The sequence below is a fragment of the Argopecten irradians genome, chromosome 7, assembly GCF_041381155.1.
Source record: "Argopecten irradians isolate NY chromosome 7, Ai_NY, whole genome shotgun sequence".
NCBI lineage: Eukaryota > Metazoa > Mollusca > Bivalvia > Pectinida > Pectinidae > Argopecten > Argopecten irradians.
The window spans coordinates 44,864,323-44,881,130 of record NC_091140.1 but is presented as its reverse complement, the minus strand read 5'-3'; the positions used below and the strand labels follow the sequence as shown (position 1 = coordinate 44,881,130).

At 33.7% G+C, this 16,808-nt stretch overlaps 1 protein-coding gene across 1 annotated transcript in view; it reads left to right on the top strand.

Moving 5' to 3' along the window:
• The window catches only part of LOC138328586 (START domain-containing protein 10-like), a 28,951-nt gene extending 12,273 nt beyond the window's left edge, over nt 1-16,678 (top strand). The window contains exon 5 of the mRNA XM_069275462.1: nt 9,315-16,678. Within this exon, the coding sequence (XP_069131563.1) occupies nt 9,315-9,353 (39 nt within the window). The 3' untranslated portion in view covers nt 9,354-16,678. The remainder of the gene's footprint in view (nt 1-9,314) is intronic.
• The last annotated feature ends 130 nt before the right edge of the window (nt 16,679-16,808 follow it).

Below are 16,808 nucleotides of genomic sequence, written 5' to 3'. Positions count from 1 at the left end.
GATGGGTAGGGCCCAGTAGGTGAATTAGAGGTGAATATTCGAATTCCTTCAGAAAAGAAACAATGAACCTGTATTTAGAACATTACTTGGCATTACAAACCAGGTGAACGATACAGGCCCTCTGGGCCTCTTGTTTTCTAGATGTGTATTTGTGAAGTTAAAACATCTTTACAATGTTAATGTCAGTAAATTGATGCCTAGATAAATATGTAATGTTTAGTTTGACCGCCTTTACATTTCTCCATTTATTTGCTTCGTAACAAATTGATGAAAATGTACAAAGATTAATCTAGGCTATCGAAGATTGAGTCATTTGGAAAATGTTTGTTGATATCTAGTTTGTAGTGTTTGGTTACATAATGATAAATGTGTTCTCATGGGTTACTTTTCAACAGGGTAAATTTTCAACGGGTCTGTGTGAAAAGTGTGCTAATAGTTCAGTTTTCAATGGGATTTTGGGGTCATTTTTTCAACATTGAAAATGACCCACGGATCAGTTTTCATGCGGGGGTCAGTTTCGCAACGTTTTTACATCACGGCTAGAAGAGGCACTGACTTATCTAATGCCAATCGGCTCGATTATCATATGATGGACGGGCGATAACCGGCATGCCTAGTTCAGCCTAGCGGGACATCGTTCAAAAAAAATAGAAAAAAAATCAAAAAAAAAAAAAAAAAAAAAAGGATAGTATATCGCCTTTCAGAAGTATGCTTACGGACAACTGAAGGATAGTTGTACCAGCAGGCCCAGTCAGTCGAAATGTCGGAATTACGATGTGATTGAGCAGATCAAAAAAAAAATTAAGCTAAAAAATTTATAGCCGGGAAATTGTGTCCCGGGGAGTACATCTTAACGAACGTACATTTTAGGTAAGCACAGGGTGTCTGCTTCTGGTTTGATAAAAATAAAAAAAACTAGTAACCTACGATACCCCTTCTATATGAACCCAGGGTCGTTTTCGTTTATTCGGAACAAGCGGTTTCACCGTTGGTTAAAGTCATTATTTCGAGTATAAAACACTGACGGACCTGCAGTTTTTTAGCTCACACCTGGTCCGAAGGACCGAGGTGAGCTTTTGGGATACCGCAGCGTCCGTACGTCCGGGCCATAGTTCGTTCGTCAACAATTCGACTTCTTCTCCATAACCGCTGGTCGGATTTCAACACAAAATTTGACTGGTAGCATCCTTATGGGATACTAACTATAAATTTAGTACAAATGATGGGGCTGACCCCCCAGGGGCCTGAAGGGCAGGGCCAAAAGGGGTCAATTTGGCTATTTCCATATAAACGACTTCTTCTCTGAAACCAAGCATGGGATAGCACCCATAATGCAATGGTAGCATCCTTATAGGGTGGGGATTCCAAATTGTGCTAATGATTGGGCTGACCCCCCCCGGGGCCTGAGGGGCGGGGTAAAAAATGGTCAAATTTCCATATAAACGACTTCTTCTCTGCAACTAAGCATGGAAGAGCACTCATAATGCAAATGGTAGCATCCTTATAGGATTGGGATTTGAAATTGTACAAATGATAGGGCTGACCCCCCCCGGGCCTTAGACGGCAATAGATGCGGGGTCAAAAAGGTCAATTAGGTTTAATATTTTCATATAAATTACTTTGTCTCTGAACCAATGTATTGGATAGCATATTTGTATGGTATGGTATCAATAGCATCATTGTATGGTTGTGATTCAAAATTAAACTTTGGGAGTCAATTTTGCTTATTTTTCTAGTTGTCAAAGTCTTGTGATAATTACTAAAAAAAACCAGGTGAGCGATACAGGCCCTCTTAGCCTCTTGTTTATACTGCAGGCCTGTGAGGGCTTTGTCAAGGGTCGTCTGTAATATAAAATCACCAGGTCCGTCTTTAATCAATAATTGAACAACTAGGTCCAACCAGTCAAACCATATAATCGAAAACAGCCAAGTTGAGACACTCCGATACTTCAATTGTGGAACGGAAGTGGAACTCTTCAAGCGAGCAGTTGCAAAAAGCAATCTGATTGGCCAATTAATTTAATTAACCAATCAGATTAACTGCTTGTTTGAAAGATCAACTTCCGTTCCATAGTTGATGCATCATCCCCTATTTGGATACTTGGTGCCCTGTTTTATATAAAAAAAACTGTAACTTCGCGATAAAAACCTGGCATACATTGCAAAAAGAGGATTCTTAATTAAGGGACGTTGATTAAACGAGCGGACACTCAATATTTTCGTCAAATTTGGTTTAATTTCAAAGTGAATTGGAGCGTACCCTCAACTTCCGGTTCATGGAGTATCTTACCTTGTTCATATAATAGGAGTAGGATATTTTATTTTTCCAAAACCAGATGCAGACGCCTGTGATTTTAGCCTAACTAGAAAAGGTTGTGACCAAAGCATAAGGACTGAACTATACGGACGTCCTCTATAAATACCGTAATGCAGTCACATGATTCGCTTCTAAATGTTAACCGGGTGATGTATTCCTTGTTATCATCGTTGCATAGTTCTACAAGAAAACTTATTCTCGAACAAAATTAATGATTATCCACAGGTGTTCTATATATAGATATATATACAGTGGAACCTCCCGCAACCGATCATGGTCAGTGCATATAATTTCGGCCGGTTTAGAGAGGGTTCAGTTTGGAGAAGTGAACCGTATACTGATAATTACGATCTGGATTTAATCGATCGGAAGTCGTTTTTTACACTTGTGTACCGCATGTATGGCTAGGGTTCGTTAAAACCGACCGATATTGATTGTTAATGTGAATGTTATCACAAAAGAGAGAATCATACGTTTAAAAAGAATGGGTTACAACAATCTTGACTTTGTTACCGCTTATAAACGTAGTTTAGTTAGTTAGTTGCGTGAATGTTCTTGGGGATGTTCTCGTCTGCACTAACCTTCATACGGCCTATCACTTCCGGTTACGTCAAGAATCAAATTATATGGTCTAGGCCTAATTACACGATGATCAGTCGATGTCGGTCATTATATCACATAGTCATTTTCTAAAACAATACATGGCTTCGGCTTCTTCATACAGATCATTTACGTTATCCGACAACTACACATGTAAATAAAAAAATCCGTGTGATTTGAATACGAAAACTTTCTCTTTATTACTAGCTCTGCTTGTTTTCATACAGTAAACAAATAGCGTGCACGTGGTAGACCTTTGTTAAATATCTAAACAATGGACATGATTTAATAATTACACCACCATCTCGGGTATAATTATCGTGTACCTATAGCCTTCACATCTGTATACATGCCCCAGGACATGGCATTCGACAACTATGGTACAGGTACGTGTGTATTTCACGGTCAGTTGATCCGACCTCAATGCAATCTATCGGTGTCGCTCGGGTAAGGCCGGTTTTCAGAAGTTTATTTTAGCTACATTTGACTATTCCGATCTCAAAATCGGCCCGGTATTCGGAATTGGGAGGGATCGGTTTTGGGAAGTTTTATATACTATTAATAAAGAGGAATTCATTCCATACATGACTTCCATGTTCGGTTTCTAGAGGAGATCGGTTTTGAGAAGGTTCGGTTTTGGGAAGTTACACTGTATATATTTATCTCTCCTCTCTCTCTACTAGAATTGCATATGTATACATGTAAAGAGAAAAAAAATAAATTTATAGAGCCAAACGCCTGTTGTTCATCTACAGAATTCAATTATCGGCTGATGAAATCTGCATCCTTGTCCTCTAAGATTTCTGAAGAAATATTTCTTTAACACATTTTGTTGCCCTTTATTTTGTCTTTAAAACAACATCCTGTTTGTTTGCATTTTAAGTTTCCGCACTCTTGATATTTTTCGCTACATGCATATTAGTATGTATATCTAATTTGTATGCAGTATAATTTCTTGACTTTATACGGCTTTGATTTTCGATACAGCTCTGTATTTTTAACTTGTATAAATTTTGGCTCTGACCCCCCTGGGGCAGGAGGGGCGGGGCCCAATAGGGGAAATAGAGGTAAATTCTATAAATCGCTACTTGTCCTAGAGTTTTGCAGGATTGTAACCAAATTTGGCCAAAACATCCTTTGGGGGAGGGGCGATACAGGAACTTGTATAAATTTTGGCTCTGACCCTCTGGGGGCATATGAGGGGCGGGGCCGGGGCCCAGTAGGGGAAATAGAGGTAAATCCTTTTTAAATCGCTACTTATTTCTAGAGTTCTGCATGGATTAGTAACCAAATTTGGCCACAAACATCCTTTTTGGAAGGGGAAAAGAGAACTTGTATAAATTTTTGGCTTCTGACCCCCTTGGGGTAGGAGGGGTGGAGCCCAATTAGGGGATTTAGAGGTTAATTATTAATCATTCCTTCAGAAAAGAAACAATGAACCTGTATTCAGAACTTACTTGGCATTACAAACCAGGTGAGCGATACAGGCCCTCTGGGCCTCTTGTTATTTCAATGAAATATTTTAACGACATATTGCAATAATTATTATTAACTTTGCTAAAAAATAAAGCCTTCAAAATTTCTATAATTATCTGTGGAGAAACAATATTGCTAGATAAGATAATAAGCGTGAAACTGTATTAAATTTATTTATAAATATATTTGTATGGATCCCATGACATGTGGCATATTGGACTTTTGGTTGTATAATTGCATTAACCACTGTTTGAGATCAATCAGGATTTTTTCACTCTTATCTTTGATTGATTTCCATGAATCTAAATTGTCATCTCTACAAACGAAGAGAAAAACAATCCCAATATTTTTTCTAATGTGCTGAATATTTATTTTTTGCTAGACTGTACCTACATGTATATACTGATTACCCGACACTGACAAGTTTACCCTTATTGATAATGTACATGAATGTACAGAAGTTAAATTTATACATGAAATGCAGGCTTAATGAACCACAGTTTATTGAAAATTTCCGCAAACACACGTGGTGACGTCGGTAAAAAATGGGCGAAATTTTATAACGTCATTCATTTCTGACGTCATTATCGCCTCATCTGGGCCCATTTTGTCAGTTGCCGTCACATATGTCTAGGCTATAGTGGTCAATTAGTCAATGTGTCTGAAATTCTACCAGTACTTACCCCTAGTCTTCAGAGGTCGATTGGTCAAGATGTCTGACATTCTACCACTACTTACATCTACACTACAGTGGTCAATTGGTCAAGGTTTCTGGTTTTCTACCACTAACCATCTGTTTCTGAATAGTGGTGACTGAATGTTTAAGATTTCCCAATATTTCATCACTATAATTATAGCATTTCACCTCTGATCATTACTCCCAGCTTGGAGGTTTTAGGTAAAGAGCAGTTATGCTTTACTTTGGGATTTCCCCTAGATATACTATCCAATCACTGACCTGCTATTTTTGACTATGGGATTTCCCCTAGATAAACTATCCAATCACTGACCTGCTATTTATGACTATGGGATTTCCCCTAGATATACTATCCAATCACTGACCTGCTATTTTTGACTATTGAATTTACTCTAGATATACTATCCAATCACTGACCTGCTATTTATGACTATGGGATTTACTCTAGATATACTATCCAATCACTGACCTGCTATTTATGACAATGGGATTTCCCCTAAATATACTTTCCAATCACTAACCTGCTGTTTATGACTATGAGATTTCCCTGGTTAAACTATCCAATTACTGACCTGCTATTATTGACAATGGGATTTCCCCTAGATATACTATCCAATCACTGACCTGCTATTTATGACAATGGGATTTCCCCTAGATATACTATCCAATCACTGACCTGCTATTTATGACAATGGGATTTCCCCTAGATATACTTTCCAATCACTGACCTGCTATTTATGACAATGGGATTTACTCTAGATATACTATCCAATCACTGACTTGCTGTTTATGACTATGAGATTTCCCCTAGATATACTATCCAATCACTGACTTGCTGTTTATGACAATGGGATTTCCCCTAGATAAAACTATCCAATCACTGACTTGCTGTTTATGACAATGGGATTTCCCCTAGATATACTATCCAATCACTGACTTGCTGTTTATGACTATGGGATTTCCCCTAGATATACTATCCAATCACTGACCTGCTATTTATGACTATGGGATTTCCCCTAGATATACTATCCAATCACTGACCTGCTATTTATGACTATGGGATTTCCCCTAGATAAACTATCCAATCACTGACCTGCTATTTATGACTATGGGATTTCCCCTAGATATACTATCCAATCACTGACCTGCTATTTATGACAATCACTGACCTGCTATTTATGACTATGGGATTTCCCCTAGATATACTATCCAATCACTGACCTGCTATTTATGACAATGGGATTTCCCCTAGATATACTATCCAATCACTGACCTGCTATTTATGACAATGGGATTTCCCCTAGATATACTTTCCAATCACTGACCTGCTATTTATGACAATGGGATTTACTCTAGATATACTATCCAATCACTGACTTGCTGTTTATGACTATGAGATTTCCCCTAGATATACTATCCAATCACTGACTTGCTGTTTATGACAATGGGATTTCCCCTAGATAAACTATCCAATCACTGACTTGCTGTTTATGACAATGGGATTTCCCCTAGATATACTATCCAATCACTGACTTGCTGTTTATGACTATGAGATTTCCCCTAGATATACTATCCAATCACTGACTTGCTGTTTATGACAATGGGATTTCCCCTAGATATACTATCCAATCACTGACTTGCTGTTTATGACAATGGGATTTCCCCTAGATATACTATCCAATCACTGACCTGCTGTTTATGACTATGAGATTTCCTCTGGATAAACTATCCAATCACTGACCTGCTATTTATGACTATGGGATTACCCCTATATAATCTATCCAATCACTGACCTGCTATTTATGACAATGGGATTTCCCCTAGATATACTATCCAATCACTGACCTGCTATTTATGACAATGGGATTTCCCCTAGATATACTATCCAATCACTGACCTGCTATTTATGACTATGGGATTTCCCCTAGATAAACTATCCAATCACTGACCTGCTATTTATGACTATGGGATTTCCCCTAGATAAACTATCCAATCACTGACCTGCTATTAATGACTAACGTAAAGGTCTTCAATTGTTAGACTTAAATAAGTATAATTATTGACAATGCCAGACATTGTTGTCATGATTTTGATTTGTCCAGTGGTATTTCAAATGCATATATATGGTATAGATTTTTAACAATCTTACATCATGTCTGTGGAAAAGAGAAAGTAGAATAAAAGACATTATTAAAAAGATACAAATAAATAGCATATTATGAATATGAACTACTTAACAAAACACTGCATACTTGCCAACCCTTGGTAATTTGGAGGGAGGTTCTCGATTTTGAACCCCTATTTTAGGCCATTTTAACAAGTCCAAATTCCTAAATAATCAAAATGTAAAAAATCTTACTAAACCATAAGAAAGAATAGGTCTAAATGTGCAAAAATCAATCTTCAATTCTTCATAAGGGGTTACTTAGTAGACTTTTTTAAGGTTAAAAGTTTAGACACACACAATTACCCCCATGGGAATTTCAGAAAATTGGCAGGTATGTAACTGGTTAACTATTGTTTTAGTCTTATTATTATTGACTAAAATATCTCATTTATGTTTGACAAATGATACTTTGGCCTAAACAGACATCATTACATAGTTATCAGAATTATGCATACAAAATGATCATTTTACATGTGAGCGACTAAAATATCACAATCACAATACTGTATAATTATGTAAACACATTGATCATTTATCCAGAACAGGTTACATTATACAAGTACTATTAATGAGTCGTGATATTATAATCCAGGAATATTATCAGACTTCAGTGATCTATTACTGGTATCTACGTACACACGAGTGAGATCAATATAGACGACGTCAGTCTCCCTAGGTGTTTATACCACTGCTGTGTAACTATAGCCACACGGGAGATTTCTCTGAGAGTTGACACACCTGTTTCACAAACAGAATTATGTAAATCATTAATGCTCAGGCTGGAGACATGTCAGATCTAGATTCAAAAGATTGAGATGCATTAGATAAGTTGCCTACTGGCTACAGAATCTGCTACAACTTGTTTAATATGTCTGGGCTTGAATTTGAGGTCTGTTACCAGAAAGGTAGCTGCCAGACTAAATCTGTACTGCAAATTGGTTTGGTTTAATTAGTCGTTCTATTGATGACATCCTTGGTAATTTAAGGATGTACCAGGTTTGTGGGTGGAGGAAAGCTAGAGTACCTGGAGAAAAACCACCGACCAGCTGTCAGTACTTGGCAACTGCCTCACATGGAAGTTGGAGGGCTTGTCATAATATGCCAGGAACATTTCAAACACCCGTCCACCGCTGCCCCTGTATAGTATAAGCTGACACACTGACCACCTTTGTATAACAACCTAACAAGACAACTTTCAAATGGCCCATTTCTGGGTAAGCTCTGGCCAAACCTAGTGGTACTAGTCTACCTTGAAAAATCTGTTTATGATGTGGTAGCTGATTTGGCTGATTGTCCTGACATTTTACCGCCACTGTGTTGTGATTTAGATAAGGACTGCGGTGACAGAATGGTTCAGGTGTTTCGAGATAATGTATTACCACAAGCCGTCCACCTTTGGGTTTCATTTTGAATCCCATGTGGGGCGGTTCCCTCTTTTACCTACTTACCCTGCCAAATGCTAATTTGACCCTAGCTGTTAATTGGTTGTTAAGCATAAAATCCAACTTTGGACAGTTGCGCCTCCAAAACTTATCATACCATGTAACTATCAGGGATAGAAATTAATTTTTTAAGCCACTATCCATTTTCGGCAAGTTGGTAAAATTTCAACTTGGCAATCAGAAATTAGCTTGCGGTTTTGAAAGTAAAATTTTTAGTGTTACTATAGTGTAGTGTATTTATTTTCAGAATGTGACAATTTGTGTAAATGAAAACTAGTAACATACGATTAAAGTATCACTTGCTTTGGATTGATAGGCTTACTATAACGTATAAGTAGACTAGGTAAATAATGTGAAATAAGTCACTGTCTCAAGGCCCATATGGTACAATGTTTGGACGTCTGGTTCTCTGGCTATATTATTGAGAATAACAACTGATACACCTGCTTGCTAAAAATTGTATGTAAAATATTTTTCAACTCACCATTTCAAAAATCAACTTGCAATTGGCCAGTTGGGGAGTGTTGATTTCGAATTCTGACTAATTAACTTATGGGATATAGAACAAAAGATCAACCTTAACCAAAAAAAAATTTATTTTATTTGTTTTAACAGGTAATCAGTAGGATTTACAAAGCATGCAAAAAACTATGAAGCATGGAAGAAGAGCATGAATAATTCCTCGAATGAAGCCCTGGCTGTATCCCGAGCAAATGACCTTACCTCGACTTGACATGACCCAGATTAAGCCTGCTTCCGAATTCACCTCCATAGAGTCCATAGATGAAAGTAATATAAAAGAGGATGAGATCAACGAAGATGATGTATGAGAACTACGGGATGTTAGATGTATCTGTTGATAGTAGTTGTACATAGTTAAATCTCACATTCACTAGAGGTTGTCATGGAGTTATAAGGTTATTTGTTATAACATATGGTTGTCATGGTAACTATTTCATCATAGAAATGTAGAGTTGCCATGGTAACTTGTTTTTGACATGGTAACAGTAAGATGTCTTTACTGTACAATTCTGTGTTGGTACTGTTATTATTTTTCAGTAATTACAAAAAGTTGTCACGATATGCAACTATGGAATCAAAGTAACAAGGTTAGTAAGATAAGGTTACCATGGAAACAGATTGTTATAATACTGTCATGAAAATAAAAGGTTCAGTCATGTTGCTATGGTAACTTACGCAAGGTTGTTGTAGTAATTTAATGATATCATAGCAACATGGCATTGCCTTGGATATACATGGTTTCCATGGTAACTAATTGTTGTTATGGAAACATGGTAGCTCAAACTCATTGTAGATTCATATGGTTGTTGGGATTTGTTGTCATTGAGATTGGTAGCAAGGGTGATCATTTATATAGTTTGTGACTTACAAACATACCTTGTTCATTTTATCATGTTTATTAGTATATTTTAAATACTTCAACATGGACTGTTGTTTGAACATTTTACTTTGTGAACATTTAACTTTCTTTAAACTAACTTGGAGATTCTATTCATTGAAAGAATATCAAATCTAGAATAGTCATTCCTGTGTCCTAATTTGAAAGTTCTCTTACTTTTGACAATCTTAAGCAATACATTAGAGCAGAAATAAGGCATTCTTTGTAGCAATGATGTGATACCTTTGTAAATACAAGTTCTTTAGTCCAAAAAAGAATGCTGAAAATTTGTTCTTGAAAAATTTAATTCACTTAAACTTAGAAAATCACATTTGGGCATTAAAAACATATATATGATAGCTTGTCTCGGATATCTAATTATATAAGTTTAAATTAAATATTATAAGAGAGCTTGATATAATTTATATCTATTAATTCCTTAATTTTCAAGTTAGACAATTATTCAATTTATTCATTTCTATTTATTGTATTCACAATATTAGTGAAAAGTTTTTAGTCTTGAATAGACTCCCATGCCCTTGTACTTTTTTTCCTTAGAATTAAATCATAGTATACAAGTTTTCAAGCTTTCTGACCACCACCAAAGACTTTCACTTACTGGTCACTGTGGTCAAGTGGCTATTCATGCTATTGTGTTGCTAAGATATACATTATATAATATGAACAGTTTAATTTGAATTGCCTACTGACAGTACTTAAAGATAATTGTTTCAATCTGTCAAGACAATCACAAATGCAGCAGAAAAAAAAAATCTTTATTTTATTTAGAAAAAAAGTGTTTTTGATAATGAAAAACACCATCAATTTCGTTATTATGATGAATCATATTAATTTTTTTTTTCAAATTAATTATGAATCATTATATTTTGCAAGTCAATTTTGCACTGAGGAAGTTAGAAGAATGAACATCCAGTATCAAAAAAAGCAGAAAAAACATAAAATTAAATTCCAAATGTATTTGCATGCATCAAGTATTAAGAAATATAAAAAATAATACAGTATTAATAGTCAAAAATTCTAATTATTGTTCATAAGCCAATGGAATTTTTTAGACAGTTTACCAATAATTTTCTTCAGTTGATAAACAATAACAATTTACTCAATGACTTCAAAAATATTTGAAAGTAAATATACTGAATTAAGATTCAAATATTATTGTAAGTTTTTGAAAAAATTTGTTTAATAGTATTATTGTTTTTTTTTTTTAATTCTGTGTTTTTGTAAGACAAACTTTTTACAGGGAGTGACAAGACAATTTTGCAGAGGCCAAAGATGAATGTATCTGTGTGAGGAATTGGTATGTGTAATATAACCTTTTTGTGTATATGGTTGTAACAAATACAAGTAACAGTTAAACTGTATTTTTGTATATAAATAAGTAATTCTGTCGACATTTCCATGAAAAATATTAAAACTACCTAACTTGTGAAGATGACATTTTCTTTTATCATACTGTAAATTTTCCATTCATCTTTTATTCTCTGATTTTGGATTTTACAGTTCTTTGTTCAAATTCTCTCTTATTAGCATTGGTTTCTCAAAAAGTTTCAATTTGATAACTTATTATTAATATGTGCTTCCATTTTGTATTTGGTATATATGGAGGTGAGCTGAGGATTGTTTTGTAACATCTACTACACCTTATACCATTATATGTAGATAAACTGTTTTGAAGGAAGGACTACATCTTACTTTTGTCTCTGAATATTGTATATTGTGTTTGTATTTATATGAAGATATAATATATTTAATCCTAATTTTAATTCCATATTAAATATTATTTGTTTAATTACACTTTTTAAGCGATACAGGTAGGAAGGAAAGTGAGGTAGCCTCGTATGTAATTATTTTTTTATATTTTTTTGGGGGGAGGGGGGAGGGGTAAATGTCAGTATAAGGAAGGGGATATAATGTTATTTCTGTTAGTTAGGGAAGGGGAAATAACTTGGTCAATGCCAGTATAAGGAAGGGGAGGTAATCTGATCTTTATCAGTTAAATAAAGGGAAATAACTTTGTCAGTGTCAGTAAAAGGGAGAGGAGATCATCTTATTTCTATCATTTAGGGAAGTGGAGATAATTCTGTTTATATCAGTATAAAGTTAAAGAAGGGGGAATAACTATGTCAATATAAGAAAGGGAGGTAATCTTATTAACCAGTTAAAGAAGGACACAAGCTAATTGTAAGTAGAAAATACCAAATACTTTGAAGTTTGCAAGTTTCTCCACACCAGATATTAAACACCTCATCTGTTAATTTAAATTCTTATTAATAAGCTCAAATTGGGATGAATGGATTGCCCAAACACTCAACTGAACTACTTAATACCTGTTATACCAAAGTGTCTCATTTTTCTAATTTTAGTGATAAAAAATCATTGGTCTTTTCTTGTAATTGAATTGCATCATGTTCTTGAATTTTCTGCTGATTAAAAATTTATTGTTTATACTTTTAAGTATAAATTGTATTATTATTTGAATATACAGTGGAACTCGGTTAATATGAACTGGAAAGGACTGAGATAAAACTTCGAGTTATCCGAGTGTTTGAATTAAGCGAGTTCTCATGTCTACTGACGATCTCTTTACTTGGTATAAATAGACTAGTTCCATGTCGTAAAATGATGTGAACAAGACAGACGTCAAAAAAGCCGATGTTAGTTGCAAAATTATAACAAGAAAACCTAGACACATATTTTGAAATGCCGTTCTACGGCAGAAAAAGAAATCAGCATTTTCGGTGATTTCGTTATCGAAAATATCTCATTTTGAATTATAAGAAATATTTATGTATGATTTTTGTCATTCAGACCGAAAATTTAGTTCGTATTATCCAAGTTCTTTGAGTTTTCCGAATTCGAAGTATCCAAGTTATTTATGATATATATGAATTATATTAAAATATTATTGTATTTCTTTCGTAACAATGATTTGACATCATTTTTATTAGGTGTACAAGAAAATACTTTTTGATCAGATAAAGTCTATGATGAGAAATCCATTTATATTCTGTATTTCTATATTATACAAATGTTTATGTTGAAATCTTTATAAATAGTATAAATATTTGTTTCCATTATCTAATTTGAAAGTTTTCTGCTGTTGTGACAAAGTATTGACTTTATACATCATGTGTTTAGAACAGCAAAAACAACATGTTACTGGTATTTTTGCACATGCTATTGAGGTAATAATTAAGTCATTCACCCCTGAAAACTCATAATGAACTATTCCAGTCTTTGAGTCGGAAGACTTCAAATGTGTCTTCAGGGGTGTAGGAGTTAATGCATGTTGACAAGAGCAAATAACTCTAATTCATATAATGAAGTACAGAAAATTCATATATATTTACATAGTTGTTGAAATCCACTTTTTCCTTTATCTATTTGCAAATATTTTATACAAACATGGTACATCTATTTGTTGAAATCCACTTTTTCCACTATCAATTTGAAAGTATTTTATACAAAAATGGTACATTTATTTGTTGAAATCAACTATTCCCTCTATATCTATTTTAGAATATTTTTAACAATGATGCATCTGTTATTTTTTTCCTGCAATATATATCATATTTGTTTTGAGATTAAAATGGTCTACTTGTTCCATACTCAGTTACCAAGGATATGTTTCTGGGTTTCAGAGGAATTATTTTTCATGTGTTAATTATAATATATGGTATATCACTTGTAGTCAAGTCTTGGAAAAATAATTCCACTTTGTCATTAAAAAACTCAATTTACATCTATATAATTATAGTCACTGGTATAGAATTTTTATTTTAAATTTAATTAATTGATATCTTTGATCTTGTTTATTTAAAAAGATCAGATTTGATTTAAATAATACTAAGCTTGTTTGTCTTTTGTGAGCTTGTTGATACCTTAATGTCCTTCAAATAAATATTTTTTCAAAGACCAATTATTTAATTAAAATCAATTATTATACTGAATACTTCCAATTCAGTCTACAAAACTGTAAAATTCTTAAAAAATATTCATATTTTTTCTGTTTTCATTAACAATGTTTGTAGGTTTTTGCTCACTAGTACATTCCATGGTCCTGTTACTTTTATTCTCCTGTTAAATATTCATAAATTTATCATAGTTAATTGTTATACCTATATATAAATCCAACACGTCTATCTAAGTATAAGTAGTTTGTATATCATGCACAATAATTATTTATTCTTAGCACTTGTCTCTGATGCACACTGTTTACTGTAACCCCACGATAATCCGGACCTAATTAAAAGATCGACAGCTCACTTTGCCTATTTTATCTGTATGCTAAGATGTTTGCTCCGACATTGGAATAAGGTACAAGTGGATTTGCAAGCATGTGACATGGCTACATATTTTATGGTAATCGGTCATTTGTTCAGAAAATGTATAATCTAGACTGCCACTTATGACAGGGAACATTTGATTTATTGAAGTAGATGGAATTTCATTGGTAATACGGAAAATTGGCAATGTAGGTAGTTTGAGCTGGGGATGCAGTATCCGGTTTATCTTTGGCTCATTGTACAGTAATTTTCCACAGGAATGAAATTAAACCTCTAAAAACAAGCCTAATATATATGGCTCTTCTTGGTGCAACATCAGTGAATTGGAAATAATGTGAACTCTAGATGTTTGTCTTTCTGCTTCTTAACTTATTCACACGTGGAGATATATTTAGACTGTTCTAAATCAAAGACTAGATGATCAGTCCATTATGAAATTTCAGGGGTGAATGAGTTAATATACATGTACATTCTAATTGTCGAAGTTAAACTTTGTCATTGAGACGGCTTGATGATTTTTTGGGACCAAAAGATAAACACATTCTGACATAATGGATTGATTTTACAAACAATATACAATCTGTTAAACATGTGTTTTTATATAAAAAATTATATACTTACTAGTCCATTGAAAGTTTAATGTTAATTTTTAACAGAATATTTTGGAATATGTCAAAAGAATCCATTTGTTACTAGATAATAATTGTATGATGCATTAATACATAGATAACGAAGTGTACTGGCAATTATTTGTTTACAATTGTTCGTTGTATAATTATAAACATTTATCTAGTAGTGGATATCAGTCTTCATAATTACATTTATCTTTATACACATAAGGCAGTTTACATTAGAAACATAAATGGCTTTAATTATAGTTTTCAATATATAAAATATATTTTCAATCATGGTACATAGTTGTATACCGATACTAAAATGTTTACGTTATGATAGTCCTGGAGATATATATACATTGTGCAATATATGGTTGATATTTTATCGATTCTTAGATAAAGTACTTTATACTCAAACTGAGATTGTACAATAGTATAACTTCACCATAAATTTTGAAATCATAAAAGAGGTTCATGTTGGTTTGAATTTTAAGCTTGCCAGGAAAGAACATTTTACGTGATGTTAAATTACTATATGTTCATGATACTGATATACATTGATTTAGTTGATGTTTAATTTGTATACTGTAATGAAAATATTACAGTCATCTGAGTGGTATTCCCAATTGATACTTACATTTAGTTCATTCATGTGCCATGGGGACATTTCCAACCGATGGTATATGTATATACAGGTATATGTATTGATATGTACCATATTGGTTGCAATTCATGTCCCTGTATTATGTATTTAGACTACCGTATTCGACCCAATAAGCGCCCAGGGCATTTAAAATATTGAAAAAGTGAAAAGGTGTTTAATAAGACAAAATTATTGCAAACCTAAAGTTTTGTGTAGTCTTGGTCTTTATTTATACCTGGGCAATAGAAATTGAGGCCTCAAAAACGAGGAGGGGCGCTTATAGGGACATGGGCGCTTATTGGGTCGAATACAGTAAGTCTATATTGGTAAAAAAAGGAACAGTTGTACAGTTATGTTATGTCAATGTAAAGTTTTTATCTTATTTCCTCTACTTACATCTTGCAGAGTCCTAGATATCAGTTGTATTGAATACCCGAGTTAAAAATATAATTCTTAATTAAGTATTCATTGAAGTATTGGGGTATTAGACAATTAGTCTTTTTGTTGAAGTAACAAAATACTGTTAACGTGGATATTTTCATGTGAGTTTAATTTCGTGATTTTCATGCATAAAACTTTAACTGTGTTGTTATGTTTATGATAGATACACAACGTAGATGTACGAAATCGTACAGGATGGGGCTGGAGGAATTTTGGCGATCAAGCAACCTTTGCATAATTAGCGAAAATTTTCCCGCCATGTACATTTCCACGTTTACAGTAACTGATTTCAAAACATCAATATGTAGTTCCATCTCTCATAGTGGTATTTTGTCTTGAAAACATTTAGTTCAAGATAATGTTTTAAGAAAATAATGTTAAGATTATTTCAGCATTAATTAAAAAAAAATACATAAAAATTCTTAGTTAAACAGTTTGTTAGTTTTAAGTACTAATGGTAGGTGTCAATAGTAAACTAACACATTCAGGGCATGGTTCAGGTTGTAGATATGTACACTGTATGATTCAAGTTTCATTTAAAACTTCCCAAATAAATCAGTGACATTTTCATATTACCTGTCGTTTTTCTTTTTTGTTTGTGTATTATGTGTGAAAATCTCAAATACCAACAATATTTTGCAGCTACTAATTTAAAATGTTGCGATTTCCATTTCAATACAAGCTAGTAATGATTAACTTTCACAG